This window comes from Carettochelys insculpta, chromosome 20 (assembly GCF_033958435.1).
Source record: "Carettochelys insculpta isolate YL-2023 chromosome 20, ASM3395843v1, whole genome shotgun sequence".
NCBI classification, from domain to species: domain Eukaryota; kingdom Metazoa; phylum Chordata; order Testudines; family Carettochelyidae; genus Carettochelys; species Carettochelys insculpta.
In genome coordinates this window covers 1,106,914-1,121,461 of record NC_134156.1, presented here as the reverse complement: position 1 = coordinate 1,121,461, position 14,548 = coordinate 1,106,914, and the positions used below count along the sequence as shown (strand labels likewise).

At 48.7% G+C, this 14,548-nt stretch overlaps 1 protein-coding gene across 1 annotated transcript in view; it reads right to left on the bottom strand.

The window, feature by feature from the left end:
* The window catches only part of DNAH9 (dynein axonemal heavy chain 9), a 240,318-nt gene that overhangs the window by 193,829 nt on the left and 31,941 nt on the right, over window positions 1-14,548 (bottom strand). Inside the window, exons 15-21 of the mRNA XM_075014992.1 lie at window positions 12,013-12,209; window positions 11,502-11,926; window positions 9,840-10,062; window positions 6,889-7,055; window positions 4,866-5,736; window positions 2,811-2,941; window positions 1,448-1,574 (exon numbers count right to left, since the gene is read on the bottom strand). Of these exons, the coding sequence (XP_074871093.1) occupies window positions 1,448-1,574; window positions 2,811-2,941; window positions 4,866-5,736; window positions 6,889-7,055; window positions 9,840-10,062; window positions 11,502-11,926; window positions 12,013-12,209 (2,141 nt within the window). The remainder of the gene's footprint in view (window positions 1-1,447; window positions 1,575-2,810; window positions 2,942-4,865; window positions 5,737-6,888; window positions 7,056-9,839; window positions 10,063-11,501; window positions 11,927-12,012; window positions 12,210-14,548) is intronic.

The following is a 14,548-nucleotide window of genomic DNA, read 5'->3' as shown; positions in this document are numbered from 1 at the left end:
TTTGTGGTCCTGTCTCTCATGCACAGACTGTGGCCCACCCAGAGCCAGCGCACACTACTACCAACCTCATCTGCCAAGGACAGGGAGGAGCCATCAGTTAAGCCAGGGCCTTGGCTGGCACGTTTGCCTGGCACGAGCCCTGCTGTCAGTGAGCTCTGTAGGCACAGCTCAGGGCTCACTCAGACTTAGCTTGGAAGAGTTCCTCTTTGAAGCACTCTGAGTAGGGCAGCAAGGGCAGGACATGATGTGATCTCCACAGGACCTAACCTGTCCTTTCTCCACTACAGCACTGAACAGCACAAGAGCAGAAGCGCCACCACTGTCACACTGAGGTGCCCAAACCCCGGGTGGAAATCTGCAAGAATGAAGCCTTAGGAAATTATTATTGTAAGGGCCTCAATTTTGGGGTGCCCCTCTTGAGACTGCTGAAAGGGCAAGCACTTGGAGCTTCCTGAAACCAGCCAAAACATGACCTGCCACTGAGCTCTTCGGAGAAGGTGTGCTCCCTTCAAGCCTTAGAGCATCTGAGCACCAAGCACATCCCTCAGACAGTGTCAAAAGCAGCTTAAAGGAGCTTTACAGAACAATTGGCAAATGCTTCCCAACATCTGGAGCTGAGAATGTGATGTACGTGCTGCCATCTGTTGGACAGTGACAGACAAGTCACTCTGTCCACATATCTATTCTGGAGATACCATCACTGGACCTAACCAGGTTATTCACAGAATCTCGGGCACATTCTCATGTTCCTCAGCTAACATCATATATGCCATCATGTGCCAACAATGCCCAGATGCTTTGTATATTGGACAGACTTCAAACTCTCTCAGACAAAGAATTAATGGGCATAAAACAGACATAAAAACACTCCTGATTCACAAACCTGTCAGCCAGCACTTTAACGCCGTGGGCCATTCTGTTAATCACCTGAAAGTCTGTGTTTACTGAAAAGGAACCTTCACGATCATTTGGAAAGAGAGGCTGCTGAACTCTCTTTTATATTCAAATTTGACACATGAACACCTGGTTTGAACTGGGATGACAATTTTCTAGCTCACTAGAGGGGCTCTTTTACATACTTTGCTTTATCTAATTCTTGATTCCCCCCCGCTCTGTCCTTCTGCACCTCTGCTCTCTGATTTGCTCACCTTGACAATTTTTCTGATTTGTCAACCTTGATTACTATGTTTGATTCTCTGTGCTCTAAATATTGAGTCTGTCCCGAAGAAGTGGGTCTGTCCCATGAAAGCTCATCACCTAATAAATTATTTTGTTAGTCTTTAAAGTGCTACTGGGCTGCTTTTTTGTCCAAGTTACTGTTCCTATTACTGCTGGTGGGGAACAGAAAACCACTACGTTCTAGAACCAGCTACAGGCACATTCTGGGCTTGTCAGTCTACCTGCCACTCCCACCGCAAAGGCAAAGGCAGTCATGTGGGAGACTTACAAGCTGCGGGTTGGTGCCATTGGAAAGAATGTCCAGTAAATCCGCCGAGGAGATGAAGTAAAATCGGGGAAAGGCCAGCCTCTTGGTGTCCAAGTATTCAGCCAAAGCCTTCTCACACAGAGCCAACCTGAGGCAACCAAGCAGAGACATGAAGTGCAGCATCAACAGACACACATTCTCCTTAGCATCTCCTGTTGCAGTTCTGGTTCAGAAGCAGAGTTTTGACTCCCAACAGGGAGAAGCGACAGAGGCCTTGTAAACACCTAAACACGATGTCAGTCGAGGCTGTAAAAAATGTATGCTCAGTGCCACAGTTAGGAGAACCTGTCTCTTGGGCCAGTGGATTACCTTTGTCAAGAGAAAAACCCTCTCTGCCAATGTGGGAAGCCCCTTGCTACTGAAGTGCAGCAGGAGTGCCGGAGTTAGGCCCCCAGGCTGCCTGTAGCATAGGCACAGCAACAGACTGCACGTGTCTACTGGGGACATATCCAGTGCTAATGATTTTGCGGGGCTGGCTGCCCAGACACGATGGTGATGGACAGCAGTATGAACCTCTCAGATAAGTGGAGAAGTCTCCTGCAGTCTGGCAAAGCCTTTGGGAACCACTCACTTCTCCCACAACCATGTTCCTGTTGGGATGAAACTGCTCATGCTTGGTCTCACCTCGAGGGCCTGTTTTCAAAGGCTGACCTAAATCTGAGTCTATGGCATCCCCAACTCCAATTTAACTAAATCTTGACACTTTTTTGCACTCAAAACCAAAAATGGCTAAAATTATAAATGTCATATTCTGCACTGAGCTGCTCCTGGGTGAGGAATACAGGTTTTGTACAACTGAGGGGTTTGTTTTACATTAACAGTGTTATTCAGTGAAATATTACTGGCCAAGGCAGCCTTCACAAGGAGTTTGGAAGTGTGCCCTTCCCAGTGACATTAGCACTCACAGCCTCATGTGGCTCGGACACCTCTGCAGCACTGTGGGTGGAACTGAAACACATCATCGTTACAGGCCCCAAAAAAACACTGGTGCTGCCATGCTGCAGATGGTGTTTGTTTCTGTAGCTAGTGACACTACTCAATAGATACAGGATGTGCATGTGAGGTGGGCAAGCTCACATTGCACTCGGCACCTGGACTTCTGCATACAGAACTTCTCGGCCTGAGCACTGTTGTGACAGGTGCAGGATTACTGATGGGTGGATCGAAACTGAACTCTACATAATGGCTAGCATTGTTGTGATTGGCTCAGCAGTGATGGCCATCACTGCCCAGGAGAGAGAGAGAGCTGAGAACAAAGAGTAAGTAAACTTATTGAAGTTAATTGCAGTGTCCCTCCAAGCCCAAAGATGGACATGTCACCCACCTGCTCTGGATACCCTCCAGGTGTTCATAAAGACATGGCTTGTTAGTAGCCTCAATGACATTTGGCGTTTTCTCAGCATCAGAGGCCAGTTCTTTGAAGTCAACATCAATTCCTTCAAAGCGCTTGGTGTCCTACAAATGGCAATACAGAAGCCACACCCACCGGTGAAACACTTCTTTCTTCCCTGAAAAGACTCCATCACTACGCCAGAGCCCTACCCCAGCAGCAGCAATCCCACAGCGTAGCTTGGGCACAATTTCACAGAGGCTCCCTCATCCCAATGGCTGGAAGAGTCCCCACAACACCTTACATCCCCCTCACTCCACCCTGGAAGGGTGCAGATGGAAGGAGCCTGAAGGAAGGAGCAGAAGGAAGTGGCTGATCTCCACTAGCGCCTACTTCCTGACAGAGGGTTTCAGAGGACCTGACCTCCCCTCCAGTGGTCCCTGGAATCTCTATCCACGTTCCCTGGCCACAGAAGCAGGATTTGCCCCTGTGACTAGTTTGTTCTCTTCCCTGGGAAAGACAACAGACCTCCCAAGGCTTTGTCCCTTCCTCAGATGGTTATTTTGTTTTTCACTTTCTTCTGAAGAGTGAAGAGACCTAGTGAACACTCCCATCTCATTAGTGAAGAGACCTATGCCCCGTGAACACTCCCATCTCATTAGTGAAGAGACCTATGCCCCATGAACACTCCCATCTCATTAGTGAAGAGACCTATGCCCCATGAACACTCCCATCTCATTAGTGAAGAGACCTATGCCCCGTGAACACTCCCATCTCATTAGTGAAGAGACCTATGCCCCATGAACACTCCCATCTCATTAGTGAAGAGACCTATGCCCCATGAACACTCCCATCTCATTAGTGAAGAGACCTATGCCCCATGAACACTCCCATCTCATTTACAGAGGTGCATATTGAGGAATAAAGTTCTCCCCGCCTTCGTGAGGCTCACACATATTTAGCGCACTGCGCTATGGAATAAATAAAGCCCCATTCAAAATCCTGGCCCCGCTGACGTCAATGGTGACCCCCAGTCAACCCTGGACTTCCAAGGGGCCAAGATTCCAAGCAGCCCCACGCCCCTGGATAAAATGCTTGAAGGTTTCTTGTAAACAAAACCAAAAGCATCTCTTTGCCTTTAGTGCTGGTGAAAGGACTGGAATGGAGGCCAACCAGTGGTCTGCACAGACCTGATCCAGCAAGCTCTACACAGCCATCCCACCCCCAGCCAACATGCTTTCAACCTTGATTGTGGATTCAACTTCCTATGTCTGTTGGTAGCTGGTGTAATTAAGAGCAATGCAAAGGGGGCTCACATTTATACCAGAGGACTAGCCCTGCACCCAGAAACCAGGCTAGCAGTGTGCAAAGGAGAACTTCAGAGCCTGACACACTGTTTCATGCAAGCTGAGCTTTAGAATGGCCACACTAGGCTGTGCAGTTCACATGGAGTTTGGGGCTGATTCTGGATATTTACCCACACTTACGTGACTCGGTAATAGCACAGGAAACCAAAAGTAGTTTGGATTTTCCTCTCCAGGCCACCAAAGGAGAGTGACATTGTTCTAGAATTAACTTGTTCTGCTTTTCAGAGAGTGATGGGTGGAACGGCTGGCCCAGCTCTTGGCCAAATCCTTTTGCACACATACCATCAGTGCTGGTTGGCCCACACTTTACATCTGCAAAGTCCAAAGTTTCTCCTCCAGCAGTTGAGGCCAGTGTGTTCGCAACAACAAACAATGCCTTGTGGCCCTACAATAAATAACTCTCTATGTGCAGCATACAGCGGGGTGGGGGGCGGGATCAGTCTGGACTTTCAGCCTCCTGAGACAACCCAACAAAGGAACAAAGCACAACCTCCTTTATCCAAACATCCTGAGGTGCTGAATATGCTCAGGCACCCAAGGGACACTCCGATGTGACAAGTAGCCATTGAGGGACATGCCTGTGTGTGGCACGCATTGCATTTTGAACAGCTCAGGTTAGGATAACGGAGGTCGCACTGCACGCCTTGCTGCCTGATGAGATATCTGTCGTTCTGCTGCATACCTCAGGAAGCTGTGCCCGGATATCTTCTGAGCCAATGAATATGCTCTCCAGGTGGGACCACGTCCGCTGCACTTCAAACCAGATCGAAATGACTGTGTCTGCTGTGGACAGCTTTTTTTGCCACCCTGATACTTCCTCTAAGAAAAAGGCAATATACTTTGATGTCATCAGATTCTGCAGCTGCACCTGGTTGTCTTCTAATGTTTCAATGAGCTCCTCGTCGGATCTCAGCAGGGGGACGCTTGTCTGGGGGTGCGGCTCAGACTGGAATTCCATGCTGCTCCAGGTGCTTCGGAGCTCTTTCAAGACTTTCTCCATGCTCATTTCCTTAACTGCTTTGTCCACAATGCCCCGAACCTCATCCTCAAAGTTATGCAGGCTGAGCGTCAGAAGGTCGGCCAGTGTGGTGTCTGCGTCCATGGTGAACGTCACACCTGTGGCCTGCATCAGCTGGTTCCAGTGCCTTTCCCTGATGGCAGGATTCTGAAGCTCTGACACAGCTCTCAGAGATGTCAGGAAGTTCTTTACTCTGTTATCCAGCCCAGTGAAGGCATCCCACACCCGCATCTCTTTATCCAGGTGCCAAAGGGCCTTTGCAAACTTTCTGCATTCGAGATCCATGTTTTCCACATAAATATCCTGCCACTTTGTAGTCTGCCATTCATTCATGCTAGAAGTCACCACAGAGATCATATCCCAGAGCTCCTTCAGAAGGCAGACTTCCTTCCTGCACTGCTTTAGCTGTTTATAATCTGGAACATTGACTTCAAACAAGCCAGCTGATTCATGGAGAGATGCCATAGTGGATTCCATTTGTTTAATCTCAGTGTGGTTTGCATCCAGCATTAGATAAGGATTTTCAGCATCAAACCTAGAAAGCAATTTTCATTCTTCATCAGTAAGATTCTAAACACTTTAAATAAAATATAATGCCAACTGGCTTGTACAAGAGACACAGTCAAGCCAACACAGCATGAGTATGCTTGGATAGTTATTCCACAAGGCAGCACTGATGCCATGCTAAAGTCACACTGTACCCTCGTCCTCCTCAGCTGAGCTCCCCCCAAAGCTCCCCGTGTTAATACTGCATACTCCTTACTGCAATAATCTTTGTGGAAAATACGTCTTTAGGAGGTATCATTTAAAAACCTAACACCGTGCTGATCGGCAGTATTTCTGCATATGTGGTATGAGCTATGAGGTATGAGCTATGAACTCAGACTCAAATCATGAACACTGTGGGTTACCAGGCAAGCCTGTGAGGGGGTAAACCTAGTCCCCAAAGACAAATGGCAAGCTGACAGCTCTGGTCAGGTGTCATCAAAGCTAACTGACAATCACCTCTCAAGGGTCCATTTGTTGTGAGGAAATGAGGCGGGAGGGACAGGAATGGATCAATCTGCATGTTAGCAAAACAACACAACTTGGAACCTCTTTCACCACCAGACTCCATGTCTCTGTCCTTGCTCTGGAATGAAATGCAGCTAGGGGAAACCCTCAGGAAAACGCACTTCAAATTGGATATCCATGGAAGTTAGGCACCACAATATCTTTAAAATCTGGGCCTCAGACACATCCAGTCATGCCTTGGCTCCCACACACCTAAGTCACTTTCAGAAATGGGTCTTAGCCACTTTAGAACATTTTAACTCTACTTTCCATCCCTACTCCGCACGTCAGATGCTCCTGGGGTTCCAGGTCTTGGAGAGATGGGGAGGAGATGGGACAGAGTGTCCCCCAACTCTCAGGCAACATGTGTGCTCCAGAAATGCCGGGAGGAGGTGTAGAGCAGGTTAAGTGCAGGACTCCAGGCCCCAGAGCACAAGAGGCTTGTGGGCGAAGGAGACCATGTGGCCTCAGATAGGACCCCAGTGGGCCTTGGGCTGCTGCAGCCCACTGAGGTGAAGGAGGGGCACCCCCATCTGTGATTGTCCATCCCTGTGACTAGACAACATGCTTAGCAGGGAATAAATACTGTACCAAGCCTCTCTCTCTCTCCTGTGATGCGATGCTTAGCCCGTACCTGAACGGAGCCTCCTTGTGAAATCTCTCTCTGAACTTCTGCTGCTCCACATCAAATGCAGCACAGTTCTTGCGGATCACTGTCACTTCATTGGCCTGCAAAGGAGCCACTTGCTGTTTCACAGTTATGGCCAGCTTCTTCGTATTGCTCCATTTTTCTGGCAGCTCCTGCAAGCAAAAGTTAAAATCTTGGCAGGCAGCATTTAACACTGGGCTTCCCATGTATCTGACCTGGTTATGTGTAGCCTGTGCCAGGAAAGGACAGATGTTCTCTCTTACACAGTCAAAAGGGTGTTGCCGTGATGTAAGGGGCAAACAGGGAATGAATTTTCAGCTTAGAAGATGAATGAAGAGTTTTGCACCCTGGGAAGGTTCGAGCACTCTTCCCTCCTGAAACGCTGTGCCCTGTTTTCTGCGTTCATCAAAACCCTATGGAATGTGGACAGCCCAGACAAAGGTGACCTTGAATCTTGCTCCTAAGCTACACAAAGACGGGATCAATAGTACTGATCCTGAGTCAGTGCTGTGTGGGTCGGGTTCATCCTCTGGGTGGATAGAGTCAGTGAGATGTGCTCCCCGAGTAATCTCACCTCCTCACTTAGTTAAAAAAGACGACCGTATGGTTCTCTAACAGATGCTGTTCCACCCCTCAGGGAACGGAAGAGGAGGTGGTTACACTCTAAGGACCTGTCTGGAGAGATTCCTAGGTAACACTGTCAAACCTGGATACTTGGCAGGTGCTTGGAACCTTGGCTGGTCAAGACACTCTCGTTTAGGGACCTGTGGGGAGAAGCGTCACCGAGACACAGATCAGGCTCGGGGTCTTTGTCCTAGGAAGAGATTCCTTTTGTCTTTCAGTAAAACCCACAGGGCAGAGCCCCAGCAGCAGCTGGGGATCTGTGCTGCGACCTAAGTCGTCTACATCTCTTGACTCCCCTCTTCCCCATCCACGCTCTCAGAACAGGGGTTTCTTGCCCTGTCCCGCTCCCAGTCTGTGCAACAAGGGAAAGTTTCCAGGTGTGCGGTGTGTTGGTTCAGGTGGGACAGAGAGCACGTGACAGCCGCCAGTGCTTGCCAGAAGAGAAAAAATGACTGAGCTGAAACACAACACTTCCTGAGGCTGCGTTCAGATGGGAGAGTCACCCAGATCTTCTAATGGAACACTCCTCTGGCAGCCAGCTCAACCACCACAGTAGCCCGGTGCTTCCTGCTCTCGGTGTGGAGAAAATCTTTGAGGAGTTTCCCCTCTGAGGGGGCAACTTTGCTCCTTCCGCTCCCTCGCCCAACTGGACCCCAAGGGGGAAGTAACATGAAAAAGGCAAAACTCCAGCAGACCTTCAGCCAAATTCCCACAAGCAGCTTTGTCTCCCCTCCAGCTAGTCTCCACCCACTGACATGGACTATCCATGTACTAATCAGCTGGAGACACTAAGGGTGTGGCGGGGGGGATCAGTGGGCCATCTGCCCCAGTCCAGCAATTCACAAGGGTGTGGGTCTCCTGGCCACCACCACTGCAACAGCAACAGTGCTTAGAGCCCCAAGCCTTTTACATTGCTGCTGGAGCCTAGGAGCTGCACTCCAGAAGTTGCTAAGGGATGACGGGTTGGGGAGGGGGGCCCGCAGGACGCGGCGTGCACCAGGTGGTGCTGAGGACTGGCTGCCCAGCTCCACCCCTTCTGGGAGCTCACACACACACCTTGCCTGGGGGCCCAGCAATTCTGTCATCTCCCAGCAAACAGCATCAGATCTAGGTGCTCCCCAACAGCAGAAGACAGCATCCTATAAAGGATGTTATTGGCTTCTATTTTGCTGACTGTCTGTGACAGTAAAGATACTGACTAGATCTCTATGCAACTTCATGGAGCTAACAAGCCACTGGACTGACAAACTGCTCGACCCAGTTACACTCCAGACAATAACCTTGGTGCTTTAACTGCCCTGCAAAAAATTTATTTGCTCACATTTACTTACAAGAACACAAGCACTAAAACCCAAAAGGCATCGCCATGGTAAGGCAACTGTCACACCAAACAGAACACCACCAGCCACGCTTACCTGCAACCCTCCTGCCCCATCCTCAAGAGAGGCGCTTTGCAAGGAAGGTCAGCTTAAGCTTAATAACCTGCCCCAGGGCACCCTGAAATATTCCATAATTGCACACCATAATAAGCCTCTGGTTATGTGTTTCCTTTTTTAACCCATTCTAAAACATTTCTCAGACTCCCACAACCCTTGTACCTCAGAGCACTTACCTCACAACACGCCTGAGAGGTTCGGAATGGCTGCACAGAGGGAACTGAGGCCCACAGACAGGCCAGACTCTTAGCAGTCTCTAGGTACCACAAGATGCAACTCGGTACCCCATGAGATTTTCAGAAGCACCCTGCTAGCCCAGAAGGGGTTACCTCAGTTCAATTAGGGACCCCTGCACCCCATTAAGGGTGCTATGAGGCCTCTTAAAGCCCCTCCTCCAGTGAGAAAGAGAGAACTTGCTGTCAGGCTAGGAGCAGCAAGGAAAAAAAAGCTGCTCCCGGGTGAGAGGCCGTGTGCCTCCCCTTAAGGAACACCCCAACCTGCGTGCCTCGTAGAGGAAGGACCGACTCCTCAGAGAAAACAACAGGGTGATCCTTGCACAGCGAGGGGCAGGAAAAGGTACCCCTTTGTCTCAGTGTTCATGGGGCTGTTTCCATTTCCTCTGCTGGAGGATTACCCCTTGAGCTGGCCCTGAAGAAACAGCTGAGTGAGCTCCGAAAAGGGAAGGTGAACCCTGCCTGAGTGGGGCTGTTCTAGCCTGGGCTCGCCGAGCCAGAGGGGAAAGGACTCAGTCTGGTGGGATGAAAGAGGCACCTCACCACAGGGAGTACTTAACATTCATTCTCAGACACTGAGGGCTTTCTCTGTAGGTGTCTAATATTTGGCCATTTTGCACACTGGGCACACGTTTTCACCAACCTCTAGTTGCTTATGTACGTCATCTGTAAGTTCTTGCTCATAGACCTTCAGGAGCTCAATGGTTTGCTTCAGGGGGTCAAACATCTCGTCAGTGCTGCTCTGTCTTTCTTTAACAGCCAGAAGGTGACCCATAATCTCCACCAGTCCCTTGTAATCTCCTTTTTCAACCTTTTGGTTCAAACCTTGATCAGCAATTCTTATAAACTCTTCAAGGTCACCCAAGCTAAAGAATACAAAGCAGAAACCACACAATCAGAGCAGTGTATAGTCACATGTTATCTGCCTGAACCCAGGCTTTGGACAGGTACCGACATCCAAGAGAGAAAAGCCTTTCTAACCCTGCTCACCTCCCGCACACCCAGGGGTCAGGGCCCCGATTCAGGTAAGCAGATAAGAACACATTGAACCTGTAGCTCCCTCTTGGCTCTCACACTGCTCAGTAGGACCCCAGGTGCTAATACACTTTGCCTCACAGGGGTGGCATTGCTTAACTAGGCCCTATGCACAAAAAGATTAAACCTTCTGACAAACTAAGTTTTCATAAAGGACAGGGAAGTGGAAGCAATGGTTGCCACGTTGCTGTAATGTGTGAACCAAATACACTAGGGTCTCAACACCCACGAGGGTTCCGTGTTGAGAACCCTTGCAAACATTGAATTTTGCAAATGCTGCTCCCGCCTGGAGCCCAGCTGCCGACACTCCTGCCCAGAGCCCCAGGGAAGCAGCCACCACAGCCGCTTGCAAATACTTGAATTCGCAAACCTACGGTTTGCAAATGTTGAGACCCTACTGTAGATGTGCCTTCGTCCAAGGAAACCTTCATTAACTAGGCCTTTAAACAACCCTGTGAGTTATTCTTAGTACGTGCATCATCATGTCTATTTTTAAAACCAAGCAAAATTATTGATAAGAAATATTTTATCTGACTGACAGAGAATCCTTTTCCGATCTCGAAGTAACCAGAAGATGATCACATTTTCCTCCAATGTATTTGCACTTTGGGACTACCTAACAATCGCTAATGTATTTTTTAACCCGATGGGCCAAGTTCAAACAGTTTTCTGTGCATATCTGATCATCACACTGTGTTCTTCTGGTGTATTTGGTCAGCTACATCACATGATATAGTTTCTTCTCCCAACTTGAGGAGGGAGCAGGCACCTCTGGCATTTAGCACATTCTTTTAAAATTTCTGTCTTTCTGCACACTTGTGACTTTGAAACTTACGCTCCAGGGTCCCTTGTGCCGATGGCCCTAGATGAAATGTTCAGACAAAGAAAACGCAAAAGGCAAAGGAAAGATCAATCCATTTAAAACTTTAAGGAACTATTAACAGGAAATATCTTGCTGTGTTGGCCCAGTTTTACCTGTCGGGGAGCTGACTACAGAATAGGATATGTATAAAGCCAATAGACAGACTAGCAGAGAGGTGATAGGCCCAAGGTCACAGAGCAAGTCACCAGAATAATTGGAAGCAGGACCTAACAACCTAGTTCAGCAAAGCGCAAGGCCTCATGCTGGAGTGACACTTGCAGGGAATGCGGTACGAAGGGGACTGGGCAGCACTGCACTCCTCAGGACGCAGAAAAAAAAAAACACTTGCTCAGGGTAACACTGGATGGAGCCCAATGGGTGGAGATGGTGCAGACAAGCCTGGGTTACCTGTGTGTCACATGATCAATGAGATGCTGCTTAAACATCAGGCTCCACCGTTTGATGACATTCAGCAGGGCCGCCTTGAAGGGCCGAGCATCGACTTTCAGCCAGCTGTCGAAGATGGTTATTGGTTCCAGGCGGTTGACTTCATCGTAGATCCTCTCATAGGAGTCGATTTGCTCTCTGAACTGCTGCAGCGTGGGAGGGCTCTCAGGGACGCCGTTGTCCGTGTGGGCTTCAATTTCTGCTGCCGTCAGGATGTGCCCGTACAACAGGAACTGGCGCATGAATTCCTTCCTGTCGTCCCCATAGAGGTAGGAGTAGTGGTCAAAGGAGCTGCGGTAGGCACTGCAGGCGGACATCGTGTTCTGCACACGCTCCATGAGGCAGTGGCGCATGTCAGCTAAGTCACCCATGTCTTCCATATCCACCTGGGAAATGACAGAGGCCTTGTGAGCGGACACTGACCCACAGAGCATTGCTGTGCGACAGACGAGCGCGCGCTGAAGCAAGAGACCTGATAGTGAGGGAAGACACTGTGCTCAGCCACCCTGGGCACTAGGGAGGAGATTCGATAGATGTCATTGACAAGCCCTTCGACCAGGTCACAGAAGCCTTCGTTTGCACCAGGATCCAGAGAGGGATGGAATACCAAATCAGGGACCATCAGATCCAGCTGCACTTCGAAGAGAGGAGCCAGTCCTGCCTTGGAGTCTACAGAGAGCAAAGGAGACAATGGGATCTAAGCTTGGGTCAAATGAGAAGTGACTTCACTCCACACCTCAACCCACAAGAGACACTAGCCCCAAACGAGCAACAGGTTTGTAAGTTCTGTGACCCACCTGAAAAATCTGACAGGGTTTGCAATTTGGATTGAGGGTTGGCTATTTTTTTTTGTTTTGTTTTTTGTTTTCTTGCTAAAATGAAAACCTGTGTAACACCCCACCCTGGATCAAACAAAACATTTCATCTGCCTTGAAATGAGATTTTTTAAATATCAAGGCTAAAGCTTTAATAAAAATCATTTCTCTCACATGGAACAATTAGCCAAATCCAATTGGCCAGATCATTTTGGTTGGCCCGAATTTCCATTTTTGAGCAGATAAGCTATTAGTCTGAAGTATTTTGCCCACTCCTGTGAGATGCACGCAGTGGGAAGCGGCTGTTCCAGCCGCACAGGATGAGCTGCAGGGCTGGAACGTTAGAATCTGTGCTTTCAGTGTGTCTGGGAAGGGAAGGGCAAGCACAAGAGATGTGGGGGTTGACGCACACTACACTACAGACACCACTCCCTGTTTCAGAGTCATGAGAAGCACAGGCTCCTGTATGTGTGTTGGTCTATGTGCTAACTACCTAAGCCTAGGAGGGAACACTGGAGCACTCAATCACAGCAGAGAACAGAATGAGTCGCTCCTGGAACACCTGTCTGGTGAGGGTGGAAAGGAAAAACTGAATGTGACAAACCCCACCCCAGTTAAGGAAGGTTCAAGAGCAACTCCGGGTCCAACAGTGGCCAATGCCAGGTGCCCCTGAGGGAATGACCAGAACAGGTAACCATTGAGTGATCCACCCCATTGCCCATTCCCAGCTTCTGGCCAACAGAGGTGAGGGACACCCTCCCTGCCCATCCTGCCCTGTCCTCCAGGAATGTATCTAGTTCTCTTTTGAACCCTGTTACAGTCTGGGCCTTCGGAGCCTCCTCTGGCACAGGGATCCACAGGGTGACTGCACGCCGCGAGAAGAAATACTTCCTCTTGTTTGTTTTAAACCTGCTGCCTGTTAATTTCATCGGCAGACCCTTCGTTCCAGCGTTAGCAGCCGCTGAGGGGTGATGAGAGAGCACAGCAAGCAGAATGCTCCTGTGAGGAGCGAGCGGTCTGCTGCAGCCCATTGCTTGTTGGGGGACTGTGGCCGGCTGGAAGCCTTGCCAAGTAGCTAGACCTAACCTAGGTAATCATTACAGAAAAGCCCAGGGTACCAGATGCAGACAGCAGCTGGGAAGCCTACCTGCATGGCAGGATATGAGATGGAGTCCAGCTGGACTGAGGGTTCCATGGCTTAGTGCTTGTTTGGATCTGGTCAAAGAGACTCTTACCATAGAAAGGATTAAATACTTTCAAGCAGCTTGGCCAGAGAGCTCAGACAATGCTAGGGCTGAGCAGGCTGATGATGGTTGTGGGGAAACTGAGGCAGAACTGCCCTATTCCCAGATCCAGCTACAACAGCATGCACTGAAATGACATTTCTGTAATCGGGACTTCACTCAGGAGACACGGGATAAAAGTCTCTTGCAGCCAGCAGCCAAACATCACTGGAGTTCCCAAACATCATAGATTTTTTTCCAACATTGGAAGTACTGAACATGACACAACATGACTCTGTGTTGGACTTTGTTATGAAGCACAAAGATAAATGAATCACTGAACCAGAAGCTGGTGGTTTCCCAAGGACCAGTCATCATGACAAGATTACACACATTATGGGCAAACAGCAGATACTTCCAAGCAGTAAAATGAAACCTGATGTTTCAAAGCAGCTAATTTCCCCATGCTGAGAAAATTTAGAAGTGAAATTGACTGGGAGAAAACATTTAGACAGAAAAATGTGAATGAAAACTGGGAATACTTAAAAGAAAAGGTTTAGGTTCCACATTCAAGAACAGATGACAAATTTGGCTAACAGCCAACAATCTTCAATGTTATGTGATGATGGGAACAGTTAGACATAAGACGGCAACAAATAACAAATATGAAAAATGAAATATACAGCAATAAACATAAATTATAAGATATGACATGTAGGATATCGATCAAGAAACTAAAGAAACCGCGGGGGAAAAAAGAGAGACTGGAAAGATGAAGGACAAAAAGGAGTTTTTTAAAAAGTATATCAGAAAACAAAAGAAACCCTACCAATGGCACAAGCTCATTGCTAGACACTGATGAATTTTTAATGATGCAGAAAAGGCCGATGTGTTTACCAAGCAGGCTTGCTCTGTGCTTGGAAAAAAGCAGGATGATGTCCTCATATCACATGAGGACAACAAAATATGT